We start from the raw sequence: 14026 nt of genomic DNA on the forward strand, positions 1-14026 counted from the left end.
ACAAATCACACATTTTGTATCAGAAATTGACGCTTTATCAAAGCTTTAAAGTACGAAAGTACATGTTACTATTTTGAAATCCAACTGCCTTGCTTTCTGCATAAATGTAATCCACCATTTCTCGAGGAAATGCTTATATCTGGTAGCTGTAATCTTCTTTATCGAGTTGCATGACTGTTAAAAACAGCTGTAGTAAAACTGTATACAACAGCTACCCCAAGTTTGAATATGAAGATCAAAATGCTTCATAGACTTGTAACCTGACCAACCACCACAGTGATATCATCTGGTTTTCCACCTGCATAAATTGAGGTCAGTAGTTAAATCAACAGAAGGCAGAAGGCCTGAGTACAGTTTGCACTCTCCAGAGTAAAACGTTGAGGCATTGGCAATGACAATGGGGTCTTCAAGAAAAATTAATCTCGCTAAAACACTGGAGCAGTTCTCATTTCACTCTGTTTGGAATAACTTCTCCAGATGAAACTTGAAATTTTCGAACAATGGCTGCAGTGTATGAGGTGTGAAATGGCCTTGTGACATTAAACTTGGTATAGTTTACCTGTAAGCTTCATTCCAAGCATTTTCTTCCAAAAAGGTGCTTGAAAACCCTGAAAGACAGAGAGAAAAGGCATGTGCTCAAGTTTTTTTTTAACCGGTCATGGGCTATCACTTATAAGTTAGTAAAGTCAGATAACTTCAAATGTTATATTACCCTGGCCCTGGCCTCAATGATGTAGGGCGACTCAAACTTCGAATCCTTAGAATGGTTGCTTGCCAAATTAGCTAATGCCTTTGCTAGCATTAAAATCAATTTTCAGTTAGTAGAGCATAGCATACAATATTTTCTTATCTGCATAGCAGTTGTTAATTTTAGAAACATCTACCAGCCTCTGCAACATCTCTGTATCCTGTCAATGTCGAAACAATTTCATGGTCGAAGACATTATCAAAAAGTCCATCGGAACCCATTACTATTGTGTCTCCCTCCATCAACTCAACACTGCTAAGCTGCAATTGGAAATGAAGATCCAGAATTACCAGACTTTTAAAATTCGACTTATAATAGATTAGTAAGAAAAATTCACAGTCAACAAAATGTAGATGGCAGTCATATAGTGTTGGATTAAAGATAATTACCACCGCATCACGGTAAGTTTGGCCGAAAGCTTGTGAGCTAAGTTGGAAAGGACAATCGAAATAATGTTCCTGTGGCAATGTAGAAAAATATACCTTACCTGCAAGTTCACCGATGGAGTCATCTAAGAATCTAGAGAAAAAAAAAACACAAACAACAGCTCCCAACGTTGCACAAATCATAACTATTCTGTTATTACCTCCACGAATAACCCTGAGTCCACAATCCCCGACATTGGCAATCTTCAGAATGCCATTCCTCTCCAGCATGGCAACAATCCTAGCCATAAGAAGTAAAGCAAAACTAAATATGTGTGTATGGAAAACTGTGTTCAATGCTTGAAAGAAATGAATAGTACAGCAAGGGTAGCTTGACAGAGTGATCAACTTACACAGTAGCAGAACCCACAGAGGAGGTAGCAGCATGTGCTTTTCCTATCAGAACCTGAGGATTATCGTTCACCTGCTACATCGGCAAGAAGACGTGGATCAATTATAAAACACCTACATATGCTTAAACTCAAGAATATACTGCTGCAAAAAAGAATGCCAATTCTTCACCTCCGCATCTTCCACAAACGATGAAGCATAAGCCATCAATTCTTTAGGAAACAGTGATGGATCCACATTCTGTTCAGCCCAACTGGAAAATCAAAAATGAGAAAATCACACATTCCGGAACTGAAAAACTCAACTCTAATTCGTATTTCATAAACCCGATTTTCAATTCATTTCTTGCAATTTATCAATGATTTAAGTGTACATATCTTTCACTTTCGTTCTTTTTCCAACTGAGAACCTTAGAATTCATACCCAGAGACACCATCAGCAACAGAAATAACTCCCCCATTATAGCTGCTCACAAAGAAAGCATCTTCTCCTCCTTTTTCAACCTTTCCAAACATCAAAACTCGTAAACACACAAATGCCTTGATAAAAGCTAAACAAAATAACATGCAAAAAGATTGCAGCCCCAACACAAATATCCATGATGGAAATAAAAAGATTAAAGCTTTGCAATTGTGAACTACCTTGCTGGGGTGTGGAATAAGGTGAGTTCCAACACAGAAAGACAGCCCTTCCCTACAAAATATGCCACAGAAATTATAAGCTCCAATGCTCAAGTTACCATACTTTCACAGTACTAACGTTATTAAATGAAAACAAAGACATGGGGCCGAGGAATGAGGATTGAAGATTGGCTCACCGAACTGACTTGGTTTCTGATGGAGCACAGGAGACCAACAGCCTCCTCTTCTTTGAAGGTTCATCAGGAAATGAAGTAGAAAACAAGGGGTGAATGAGTGAGTGAAACTTGGGAACTGTGGCCCTGAAAATGGGAACTGCCATTTATCCCGCTTCCACTCTCCTTCTCTCCCTCTGCGTAGCAGCAGAGCTAGTAGCTCTAGGCAAAGCTTGCACAGCCCAAATGAGTGGTAGTTGTGTTGCCTCGCAATCTGTGACTGTGTGCAGTTACTCGGGATATGATTGTAATTTCAGGTCCAAGCTTGCGAGAAGCACCAGTGGTCTAGTGGTAGAATAGTACCCTGCCACGGTACAGACCCGGGTTCGATTCCCGGCTGGTGCATTTGTTTTGTTTTACAACTCTTTTTATTCCGTCGCAAATCTATTTCAGCTTCTCTCAACAACTTGGGCTCTTTCTTCAAGAGACTGCAAAACCATGAACGCGACCTCTCCAAACGATTTCATCCAAGGTCTCCCTCCTCCTCACTTTTTAATCATCAAAAACTCTCTCTCTCTGTGTTCGTTGTTTGATTCATATTTCGATGACATGTGTTTTGCAGCTCTAGAAAACCACAGCGGAAGCGATTCCGACACCAACATCGACGACGAAGATGCCGCCGCCGAGTACTACCAGCCAGTCTCCGCCGTCGATTCCGAAGACGACGACGACATTCAGCATCCCCAACACGACGCCGTCGTTTCTCACTCGCAGCTCCTCCCCAACGGCGTGATTACAGACCAGGCGCAGAGGGGAGTGTCGTCGCTCAGATTAAACGACGGCGTCAATGACAGCGGCAACGAAGAGGAAGAGGGAGAGGAGATTGGGGAGGGCTCTGATTCGGCGATCAGGGAGGACGAGAGCCGCCGCAACGCGCCGTTGACGCCGGAGAATGCGACGAGAGTTATGGAGGCCATGAGGGGGATCTCGTTTGCCGGAGTGGCTCCAGACTGGGCTGAACGGATCCCCGAAGAGAACTGGATCGATCGGCTTCGCCGGCTCCGGCAGTCACCCCAGAGTTGATCGTTCTTGTTTTCATCAATCTGAATTGATTTCGAAAAATGTGGCATTTGGATTAAAGGTTCTTCCTTTTTGATTAATGAGAGTACTATCATTTCAGCTTCTCATAATGTAACTTACAAGAACCAGCTTTTTCCGTTCAATACACTCTGCTCTACACTGAATCACAAACCTTACAAACTGAGAAAAACATAAACCCCAACGTTTATTTATGATGATACAGTACTTAACTCTAGATGCTATTAAGTTTCCCGGAAAATTCAAATTTTCATGTGCTGTATTGGTTTGGCTGAACAAACAACTTCTGCCGATATGCGCCACAAATTCTTTCAGCTACACGCATTGGCGACAGAATCACATTGCAGGTGTATCCCAACTGCATCTGGGTTGATTTCCTAAGCTCCAATGTTTTCAACCTCAGCGCTTCTGTCCATTCTCTTCACAATGCCGGCTATAACCTGATAGATGACCCGAATATAAACTTCAGAATGGAGAAATTAAACAGGAAACTATTGTGTGCTAAAATATAAGTGATTCTGACCTTTCCAGGTCCCAATTCATAACTCTTCTTCAGCCCCTTGGAGAGGAGAGTCTTGACTGTTGTTTCCCATTGAACGGGGGAAGTCACCTGTGATATGGAGTCAAGGGTCCAGATTAATATTCTTTATGGTGAGTGTTGGTGAATGAAGAGGACAGTTCCGACTGCTTACCTGGCGTGCCAGTATTTTCTTAATCACGTCAGGGTCTGAATGTGGCTGCGCATCAACGTTGGAGATTACTGGTATTCTAGGAGTTCTAATCTGTGTTGCTGCCAGTTTTGCTTCCAATCTGGATACAGCAGGCTCCATAAATCTAGTGTGGAAAGCACCAGCCACAGCTAAACGCACCTGAGTGTAGAAGAAAGCAGGCAGGGAGCTTCATCATTTCTAATAATGTAGGTGCGGAATTGCATTGAAACTCAATTTGAATAATAGATGAAGAATAATACCGTCATTCGGGCCTTGAATGACTTTGCCTTGGCCTCTAGTGCTTCCACTCCTTTCACACCTCCAGAAACAGCATAGTTTCCCTGCCACAGTAGAATCATGTGGTGTCATGGCCAAGTTTATTGATAAAAGCAATAAAGAAGCAATTCCCTGGTGAAGCTTACTAAGTGGGATTCAAAAACCTTACAGTGCATAGGAAATTTGCAATTTGAACTTTGTCTTTGTCATCAACTTCTTCATTGGCTGCCTCACACAGCTGCTGAACCTTGTCTGAGTCCAGCCCTATGACACTGACCATGGCACCTTTGGCAGCATCAGAAGCTTCCTGGAGAAAGTTACAAAGAGTACAAAAACATCAAAATCTATCCTCTTTCAAGATTATGAATCGAGACCAGCTTGAGCTAAAACGAGCATATTTTACAACTAAAATGTTACCTGCATAGCTTCTCCCCTTAGCTTAACCAGCTTGAGCCCATCCTCAAAGCTTACATTGCGAAAAAACCAAAAATATAGGGAACATTAATACGAGAAAATGAACACTACACAAGATCAGAGAAATGCAGTAAATATGCGAATTACAGCTAGTGCATGAATCTCCTACACTGTACCAATGTCCTAGGTAGCATCTTCACTATCTAATAATTAGGGAAATGCAGTAAATATGCGACATACAGCTAGTGCATGAATCTCCTACACTGTACCAATGCCCTAGGTAGTAGGTAGCATCTTCACTATCTAATAATTAGGGAAAGCCAGAATCTGAGCTTTTTAGGTCACGAGTCATTACTTGTATATAATCGCACAAATGACATGATTAAGTTGATGAGCTAAAGAATAGTATTTTATACAAAATTTAATACACATTTTTGGTTTAAATGAAGCTTGAATAGGGTTCCAGGTTCCAACTGTAGCATGACTGAAATCTTTAGCTCAATTCAAAGACTCACCTAAATGAACCAGCAAATGCCAAAGCAGTGTATTCTCCCAAACTTAAGCCACATGTAACATCAACAGAATCAATAATCTCTTGACCTCCATCGCGTGCACGAAGCAACTCAACAGCAGCTAGACTGGTGACATAAAGAGCCGGCTGCAAGCAGATACTAATCAATGCATATCGCTACAAGATCTAATCTCCTCTAATATCCCTATCCTGAAAAGCCCCTGTCACGCAGCACTCCCTATAAACCAAACAATGGAAATCAACGCGTACCTGGCTTATAACAGTAGAATCCAGCTTCTCCTTCGGTCCATTAATACAAACATCTAAAAGATCAAACCTGCAATCACCAGATACACAAAATCATTTCCGGAGATAAAAAGATCACACATTGCCAAGTGAAAAATCAACGAAAACAATTCGAATGCTACCCTAAAATATCATTAGCTTTCTTGTACAACTCCGCAGCTGCCGGCACGCTCTGAGCTTCCTTCCCCATTCCAAGTCCTTGTGCACCCTAAACTCACCACAAACACAAATCAAATTCAGCTCAATTTTAAGCACTAGTTAATAATCTCACCTAAGCAAAATTGAACTACTCAATTCAACTCCAAATCACAAATTTCCATATCAAACTTAGATTTCCAAGAAGCAATTCCAAATTGAACTATCCTCAGAACAGCGACAATGTAGAGCAAGAAGCTTACTTGGCCGGGGAAGAGGAAGGCATTGGTGGGCATGTAATCGGCGAACAAGGCTTCGTCGGTGACAGTCGGCGATGATCCGACGGAGACGCTCATGGAAACCCTAGATCGGGAGAGGTTGCGGAATCCGAGGACGGGGCGGGCGGAGCCATTTCGGAGGCCGGAGAAGTTGAGAGAAATGGGGGAGACGGCGAGAGAAGCGGCAGACATGACGGCGAGAGAAGCGGCAGACATGACGGCGAGTCGGGTGCGTAGGATAAGGGAGTGGGGTTGGTGCAGGTTAAGAAGGGGGAGGAGGGAGTGATATTAGCGCTGGATTGGTTGGTATACCAGTCTTAATTTTCCAATACCATATACCAACCAATATATATTTGGTATGAAAAATCCACAATTTATACCAACCAATAACATTGGTATACCAATTAAGTGGTACGGTTGGTACTCGGTTGGTACGGTTGGTAATGGGCTTGTACCAACATATTTAAGGCCCAAAAATTTTAAGGCCCAACCCAAATAAATAATAATAAATAAGTAAAATAACAATAGAATTTCAAAGTCTTATATAACTTCAACCAAATTATCAAATACAAAGTCATAAATAGAAAGTCAAAGTCCAAATAGTCAACCTGTTAAAGTACTTATGAATTCTCAAAACAATTGAAAAAATAAATGATAGGTTTAAATGCGATATGTGTTGACATGTTGTAAGCAGTGATGGTGCTACTGATAGGTCTAAGCATTTGTACTTGGGAATTCGATTGAATCGATTCATTCATAATTAAATAAAGAAATTGAAGACGAGAAAAATAGTGTACTTGAGAAAGAAACTCAGAGAGATTAAATTAAGGTTAGTAGATATATATGGTTTGGATTTATTTTTCAATAAATCTACAATTGAAATTTAAAGATATATATATTTTTAATTAAATAATTTAATATAATATAAGTTGGTAGGTACGATATACCATGGTATATGGAAAATCTATACCACCTACCTACCGTATTTTTAATATTGGTACGGTATACTGTACCATATACCATGTACCAAGTATTTGATATACCAACATATTTGGTACGGTTGGTATACAAATTGGTTGGAATGGTTTTCTATACCATTGCCACCCCTAAGTGATATAATGCGCAGGTGAGCGGAGTTTCCTAGACGTCGCAAGATTTTGGGCAGCAAAATCAAGGTACACCGGCTAACTGTTTTCTTATATAAAAGTTTATAAAGTCATATTTCATAAAATTAGAAAAAAAATCGGATAAGATTTCAAAATTAGAAAAAAGTCATATTCTTAAATCTCTTATAACATTGCTACTAAAGTTGGAAATATTTACAAGAATGCGGTTACAACAGCAGGGCTAGACTCATACAAGGTTCAGCAACTATGTGACTCAGACATAGTTGTGTTAGAGGTTGTGACAGCGGTTACGACAGCAGGTGTGACAGTTAGTGTGATAGTGGTTGTGACAGCGGTTGTGACAAGTAGTGTGACAGAATGTGTGATAGGTAATGTGACATGAGGTGTGACAGGTAGTGTGACATGAGGTGTGACAGGTAGTGTGACAGAGGTTGTGACAGTGGGTGTGACAGTTAGTGTGACAGTGTCTGTGATAGTAGTTGTGACAGGAGGTGTGACATGCCGAGAGGAAATGTGGAAATATGCGAAATTTTGTTAAAATTCAAATGAGATTGGTATAAGTATGCTCAGAGTGAAGAGAATAACTAGAATTAGGAAAACCTTGAGTTTCGGTTTCGCTGGAATTACTTGGAGCACCGCCATCAATGGAGGCAACCCTTTGCGATGGTTGTTGCGTCTTGTACGGTTAGTCGATTCAGAGTGGGTAGTATATCAAATGAAATAGGGGAGCGAGATCTTTCTAACGGTACCAATTTCGTCAAAATCTATCGCCGGATGAGAAAATTATGACCGAAATTAGAAAAATAATGAAAAAAAAAGAGTGAAAAAGAGCAAAATGGTCCAGAAAAAAAAAATTAAAGTGATTTTTTTTAATTTTGTTAACTTTTTTTTATAATTTCCACTTAAATGTAATGATCTTTTTATAATTAATTAATAAGTAGTGATTTTTTTTAATATAAGTTGGGAGATATTTTTTTTTATAATTTTCCCTTATATGTTTTGCTTATAAAATCATTTTTTTTAAATTAATTCTTAAAACGATCTTAAGAAATATAAAAAAAGTCAAATTATTAAATTTTTACATTGCTTAATTTTTCCAGAATTTATTAATTATCACTATATATATATATTTATGAGAAATAAGAGTGTAACTTGACAAATATAAACGAAAAAATAAAGTTTTTATTTTACGTTTGCTGACTTACTCACCCACAATTTCTATAATTAAAAGAAACTGTGAGACCATAATTTCAACAAGTCTGACAAGTATTAGAATAGTAATACATGAAATATAATTTAATCTAAATTTGAAAATGTAGTTAAATTATTGTAACAAAAAAATATAGTTAAATTATGAAACACACCATGGGTATGAAAGTTCCACACGTGAGGATCTTGGCATAACGCTTCTTCTTTCATGGTCACTATGAAACACCTTAATATAACTCCAATATTAGCGTTAGTGGGATTCGAATCTAGGTATCGGGGTTTCATACATAGGCTCTTAGTCTCTTACGGTCTTACTAACTCGGCTGAGTAGCTGAATAACAGCTGAGATTTGCTTTCCTCATTACCACCTTATAAAATCATCAGAGTAGCTGAGTAGGTTAAGAAGTTTCTCAATCTCCAGATTTATGGTGTAAGTACTAACAGGGCCGGCCCTGGGCCATGGCGATGTTAGAGAAAGTAGTGATATAATGCATATATAATTTAATAAATTGAATTATAAATAATTATAAATCAGAAACCAAACATGTAACTCTAATAACGAAGAACACGAAAAGAAATTGAACCAAAATACCGAACGATTGGTGATGGAAGAACTAGTCGAACACTGAACCATAAAATCATAACATATATGAGTTACATATGTTACAAACACTGATTTCAATTCTGTTATAATTCTCCATAACACAGTTGTTACAAAAGAAGAATCTGAACAGTAAAGAGAATGAGCATACACGAGTTTCCCTTGTGACCTGGGATTTGCACCCCCCTGCGTGTGCAATGGATTCTATATAAAGTCTTTTCAACACTTTTCTTTTCCAATGTGGGACAAACATCTTTCCCTCATTCTAAATAGCCATCTTTGAGTGACAATTTCTTATTCACCCACAAACCAAATTACACAACCAAACATATGATCTTATAGCCCTCATTATCGAGAACTCAAATCTATGTTCATCTTTGATTAATTATAAGTTTAACTTAATTAAATTAATCAATTAAAATTTGGTTTTAAATGGTTTTCCTAACCATTTTCCAACAATTCCCCACATGAATGAAATTGGCCATCAAAGAATCGATAGAATTTGGTGATAGATTTCTACGGTTGAAACCTGCATAGGATAGGTAGATTTCACCCTTTGAACCTTCCCTTATGAGAGTATGTTTACTTTACTAACTAAATAGTAGACGCGATGTCTTTGAACTATTCGTCATTTGTGTAAATGATGACATACTTCATACAGGAGTCTCTCTGGTACACTTCGGTTCTCATTTTTGTGCCCATTTTGGCCATGGAACACACGTCTGGTTCTGCAAGTAGTTTGATAAGAGTTATGCCCTCATTAACTCCCCTAGAAGCGGCCTCACTTCTCTCTTGCATAGGTGATCTTTTAATTAAGAGTAACCCGCATTACTCTGCTCGATTTCTCAACGCATAAGAATCATTAAAAGTTTTAGCTTAATCTCATCCTTACGGGTATCACTGTTTTTTCATCATAGGAATGGACTTGGGGAACTCCCCACAGTGATCCGAACTAATCTCCACAATCTGGTTTTCCTTTTTGAACCTAGATCTTGGGATCTCCAGTGAGCTAGGTTAGGTATCCACTGTAGTAATTTTTAATTTCCAATGGGCTTTAATCCAATTCCCTTCGATGATTTTTCAACTAACTCTTTGTTTGACCCTTTGGTTAAAGGATCAGCAATATTATCATTAGACTTTACATAGTCTATAGAGATAACTCCAGTTGAGAGTAGTTGTCTAATGGTATTATGTCTTCGACGAATGTGTCTAGACTTACCATTATATATCTTGCTCTGTGCCCTGCTAATTGCAGATTGACTATCACAATGTATACCAATCGCAGGCACAAGTTTTGTCATCTAGGAATGTCCTCTATGAACTGGCGTAACCATTCTGCTTCCTCCCCACATTTGTCTAGTGCTACAAACTCAGACTCCATTGTGGATCTAGTTATAACTGTTTGTTTTGAGGACTTCCAGGACACGGCTGCACTCCCTAGGGTAAATACATATCCGCTAGTAGACTTTGAGTCTTTCATGTCAGATATCCAGTTCGCATCAGTGAACTCTTCTATAAAAACTGGATATGATGTGTAGTGCAACCCATATGTACGAGTATACCTTAGGTATTTGAGTACTCTTCCAATCGCTTGCCAATGCATAGCTCCATAATTACTCGTGTACCTACTTAGCTTATGAACCGCATAAGCTAGATCTGGTCTTGTACAACTTGTTAGTACATTAGACTCTCAATTATTCTTGAATACTCTAATTGAGAAACACTTTCACCTTTATTCTTGGACAAATGTAGATTCATATCTACAATAGTTATGACCATTCCAGAACTTTCCTTGTTAAATTTCCCAAGAATATTGTCCACATAGTGCGTTTGACTCAACACAAGCCCTTCTGATGTTCTCGTAATTTTAATTCCTAAAATGACATCAGCAAGTCCCAAGTCTTTCATGTCAAACTTAGAATTCAACATGTCTTTAGTGGACTTGATCATCTTATCGTTGCTCCCAACGATAAGCATATCATCCACATACAGACATAGAATGATATATCCATTTTCAGTGTCTTTGACATATACACACTTATCACCTTCATTTATTCTAAATCCACTGGTGATCATGGCATTATCAAATTTCTCATGTCATTGTTTTGGTGCTTGTTTTAAGCCATATAATGACTTAACCAATCTGCACACCTTCTTACTCTGAGAAGGAGCAGAAAAACCTTCTGACTGTTCCATGTAGATTTCTTCTTCTACATCTCCATTTAAGAAAGCCGTCTTTACATCCATTTGGTGTACTTCAAGTTTGCGCAACGCTGCAATTGCAAATACCATCCGTATGGAGGTTATTCTCGTCACAGGAGAATAAGTGTCAAAATAATCCAAACCCTCCTTTTGCCTATAGCCTTTAATAACAAGTCTAGCCTTGTATTTGTCTATTGACCCATCAGCTTTTAATTTCTTTTTGAAAATCCACTTGGAAGTCAAAGGCTTACACCCAGGTGGCAAATCCACTAATTCCCAAGTGTGATTTTGCATGATGGAATCAACCTCACTTTTGATTGCTTCTTTCCACATATGACCATCAGTAGAGCTGACTGCCTCTTTGAAGGTACGGGGATCACCTTCAACCATATATGACAGGAAGTCAGGTCCATAGGATTTTGCGGTCCTTGCTCTTTTACTTCGTCTAGGTTCAACCTTAGACTCAGATTCAGACTCCGACTCAGATTCGGACTCCGACTCAGATTCTTGATCCTGAGCATCATCAGTTTCGGCTCGGTTGTCTTCACGTGCCCGTTTAGAAGAATTAAATTCCTCTCTAGACTTCCGTGGAAATACATCTTCAAAGAAGGATGCATTTCTCGATTCCATTATCGTATCCTTATGAATTTTAGGAATATTCGAATCGTGGACTATGAATTGATAAGCCAAACTGTTATGTGCATATCCAATAAAGATGCAATCAACTGTTTTAGGCTCATTCTTCACCTTTTTAGGTTTAGGAATTTTTACTTTTGCCAACCATCCCCATACTTTTAAGTATTTGTAGGATGGTTTTCTCATTTTCCATAACTCATATGGAGTTTTCTCTTCTTTCTTTTTGGGCACCTTATTTAAAAGGTAATTTTCCTTGAGAATCGCGTCTCCCCACATGTTTGGTGGCATCTTAGAACTGAGTAGCATAGCATTCATCATATCCTTTAGAGTACGATTTTTGCGTTCTGCTATACCATTGGATTGTGGTGAGTATGGAGCAGTCATTTGATGTATAATCCTATTCTGAGCACAAATCTCAACAAATGGCGATTCATACTTACCCCCCTCGGTTTCTTCTTAGTGCTTTAATTTTCTTGTTGAGTTGGTTCTCAACCACATTTTTATAGAGAATGAACTTCTCTATAGCCTCACTCTTGGATTTTAGCAAATACACATAGCAATATTTCGTGCTATCATCTATGAAGGTAATAAATTATTTATTATTCCCTCTAGATAACGTTGATTTTAAATCACACATATCTGTATGAATCAGATCAAGGGGTTCAGTGTTTCTTTCAACACTTTGGAAAGATGATCTAGTCAGTTTTGTCTCTACACAAGTTTACACTTATGCATGTTAATTGACATATATTATATTCTTCACTGCCATAAATTAGGAAGACTTATATAGGTGTAATAACTAGTTTTTGACAATAAACAATCCACCACCCATTGCTCTATATCAATTTCAGACAAAACACATTTGTCAACACTGAGTTTTATACTCATAAACCCTTAAGAACATACATCAATTTATTCGATAATTTTAGTTCCGTTCTACAGATCAATCCAAAAACTTGGCTTGGTCATACCATAGCTCTAAGTCATTTAGTCCTCAGTCATAATCACTGACTTTTTCCATGTTATCCTCTGATATCATGCAACAGAGGTTCATGTCAGCAACCTCTTGAGTGACGGCTTCAATCAGGTTTGTCTACTTCTTTTTGTTCCTATTTGGTTTGTTGCAGTCGACGGACTTGTGACAAGTCTTGTCACAGTTGTAGCATTTGCCTTCAAACCTTGGATTTTTAGAGATGGCTCCTTTCGGCCCTAGTTTGGACCCTTGATACTTGCCTTTCTTGTTTTTGGAACCTTGACCATGTTCCATCATGTTTGCCTTGGCAGAGACGCCATTATATCCATGCTTTCTTTTCGGATCCTCAGTTGTCTTCCTCAATGCGAAGCCTAACATCTACATCCTCCATGGTCATTTCCTTTCGTTTGTGCTTCAAATAATTCTTGAAGTCCTTCCAAGTAGGTGGTAACTTTTCAATAGCACATGCCACTTGAAAACTTTCACCTAGCTGCATTCCTTCAGCGTGAATCTCATGCAGGATTAGCTTAATCTCAGAGAATTGACTCATCACGGTCTTTGAATCCACCATTTTATAATCAAGGAAGCGGCCCACGATAAACTTCTTGGCGCCGGCATCCTCGGTCTTATATTTCTTTTCCAAGGATTGCCATAGCTCTTTTGTCGTTCCCATGCTAATGTACACATTGTACAATGAGTCGGCTAGACCATTCCTACATAAATAGTCAGAATTATTCCATGCATTCACAGCAGCAATCTTTGCTTGATCGCCTTGGTCATCTTCTTTGAACTCAGGAGCATTCTCCGTCAGAAATCTTGCCAGATTCAGAGTGGTTAGATAAAACATCATCTTTTGTTGCCACCTTTTGAAATGCAAACCGTTGAACTTCTCAGGTTTTTCTCCATGGGATACTGAGACAGGTACAATGGGGGCAGCAAACACAGTTGGCACCAAAGGTCCCTTGCCATTTCCAGAATTTTCTCTGTTAGTCATTTTCGGAAACTGAAACACACACACAAAGTGTAAGTTTACTTGAACATTTGTAGATAAATATCGAATACAAATTATATAAGCAATATAAAAAATAAATGTCTTAAGATTGTTAGAGAAAGCAGTGATATAATGCATATATAATTTAATAAACTGAATTATAAATAATTATAAATCAGAAACCAAACATGTAACTCTAATAACGAAGAACACGAAAAGAAATTGAACCAAAATAACTGTCC

General features: G+C 38.6%; 3 protein-coding genes and 1 non-coding gene across 5 annotated transcripts; 2 read left to right on the forward strand and 2 right to left on the reverse strand.

Annotated features, from left to right (window-relative positions):
• Positions 1-4: 4 nt before the first annotated feature.
• On the reverse strand, positions 5-2526 carry LOC126785856 (probable protein phosphatase 2C 26). 2 transcript variants are annotated; one of them, XM_050511519.1, is made up of 11 exons: positions 2342-2526; positions 2166-2217; positions 1948-2027; positions 1696-1777; positions 1527-1597; positions 1335-1414; positions 1138-1235; positions 885-1008; positions 713-795; positions 560-608; positions 5-298 (listed from the first exon to the last, which is right to left on the reverse strand). In XM_050511519.1, the coding sequence occupies exons 1-11, from the start codon at positions 2482-2484 to the stop codon at positions 246-248; spliced, it is 915 nt and encodes a 304-aa protein (XP_050367476.1). In that variant the 5' UTR covers positions 2485-2526; the 3' UTR covers positions 5-245. The 2 variants fall into 2 exon arrangements, 1 of the variants encoding a protein (XP_050367476.1); XR_007671123.1 differs by having other exon boundaries at positions 285-298; positions 713-790.
• A 125-nt stretch (positions 2527-2651) lies between these two features.
• TRNAG-GCC (transfer RNA glycine (anticodon GCC)) lies at positions 2652-2722 on the forward strand. The gene has a single exon. It is a non-coding gene; the product is annotated as a tRNA-Gly (tRNA).
• A 59-nt stretch (positions 2723-2781) lies between these two features.
• Positions 2782-3499, forward strand: LOC126785865 (uncharacterized). The gene is made up of 2 exons (XM_050511530.1): positions 2782-2849; positions 2940-3499. Exons 1-2 carry the CDS (start codon positions 2816-2818, stop codon positions 3398-3400), a joined length of 495 nt encoding a protein of 164 aa, XP_050367487.1. The 5' UTR covers positions 2782-2815; the 3' UTR covers positions 3401-3499.
• A 49-nt stretch (positions 3500-3548) lies between these two features.
• Positions 3549-6316, reverse strand: LOC126785853 (uncharacterized). The gene is made up of 10 exons (XM_050511515.1): positions 6031-6316; positions 5755-5840; positions 5597-5663; positions 5331-5473; positions 4819-4867; positions 4571-4708; positions 4386-4466; positions 4108-4284; positions 3939-4025; positions 3549-3855 (listed from the first exon to the last, which is right to left on the reverse strand). Exons 1-10 carry the CDS (start codon positions 6259-6261, stop codon positions 3793-3795), a joined length of 1122 nt encoding a protein of 373 aa, XP_050367472.1. The 5' UTR covers positions 6262-6316; the 3' UTR covers positions 3549-3792.
• Between the last annotated feature and the right edge of the window lie 7710 nt (positions 6317-14026).

Source organism: Argentina anserina, chromosome 3 (genome assembly GCF_933775445.1).
Source record: "Argentina anserina chromosome 3, drPotAnse1.1, whole genome shotgun sequence".
Classification (NCBI taxonomy): Eukaryota; Viridiplantae; Streptophyta; class Magnoliopsida; order Rosales; family Rosaceae; genus Argentina; species Argentina anserina.

Bases quoted from the DNA above. Each gene is read 5' to 3' on its own strand.
- LOC126785856 (XM_050511519.1), bottom strand. From the start codon at position 2,484: ATGGCAGTTCCCATTTTCAGGGCCACAGTTCCCAAGTTTCACTCACTC. The intron at 796-884 runs GTAGATGTTTCT...TTTTAATGCTAG, and splicing joins CAGAGATGTTGCAGAGGCTG to CAAAGGCATTAGCTAATTTG. The intron at 299-559 runs GTAAACTATACC...CAATTTATGCAG, and splicing joins GCTTGGAATGAAGCTTACAG to GTGGAAAACCAGATGATATC.
- LOC126785865 (XM_050511530.1), top strand. From the start codon at position 2,816: ATGAACGCGACCTCTCCAAACGATTTCATCCAAG. The intron at 2,850-2,939 runs GTCTCCCTCCTC...TGTGTTTTGCAG, and splicing joins TCCAAACGATTTCATCCAAG to CTCTAGAAAACCACAGCGGA.
- LOC126785853 (XM_050511515.1), bottom strand. From the start codon at position 6,261: ATGTCTGCCGCTTCTCTCGCCGTCATGTCTGCCGCTTCTCTCGCCGTC. The intron at 4,026-4,107 runs GTAAGCAGTCGG...TCCATATCACAG, and splicing joins AGAAAATACTGGCACGCCAG to GTGACTTCCCCCGTTCAATG. The intron at 3,856-3,938 runs GTCAGAATCACT...GTCATCTATCAG, and splicing joins ATGAATTGGGACCTGGAAAG to GTTATAGCCGGCATTGTGAA.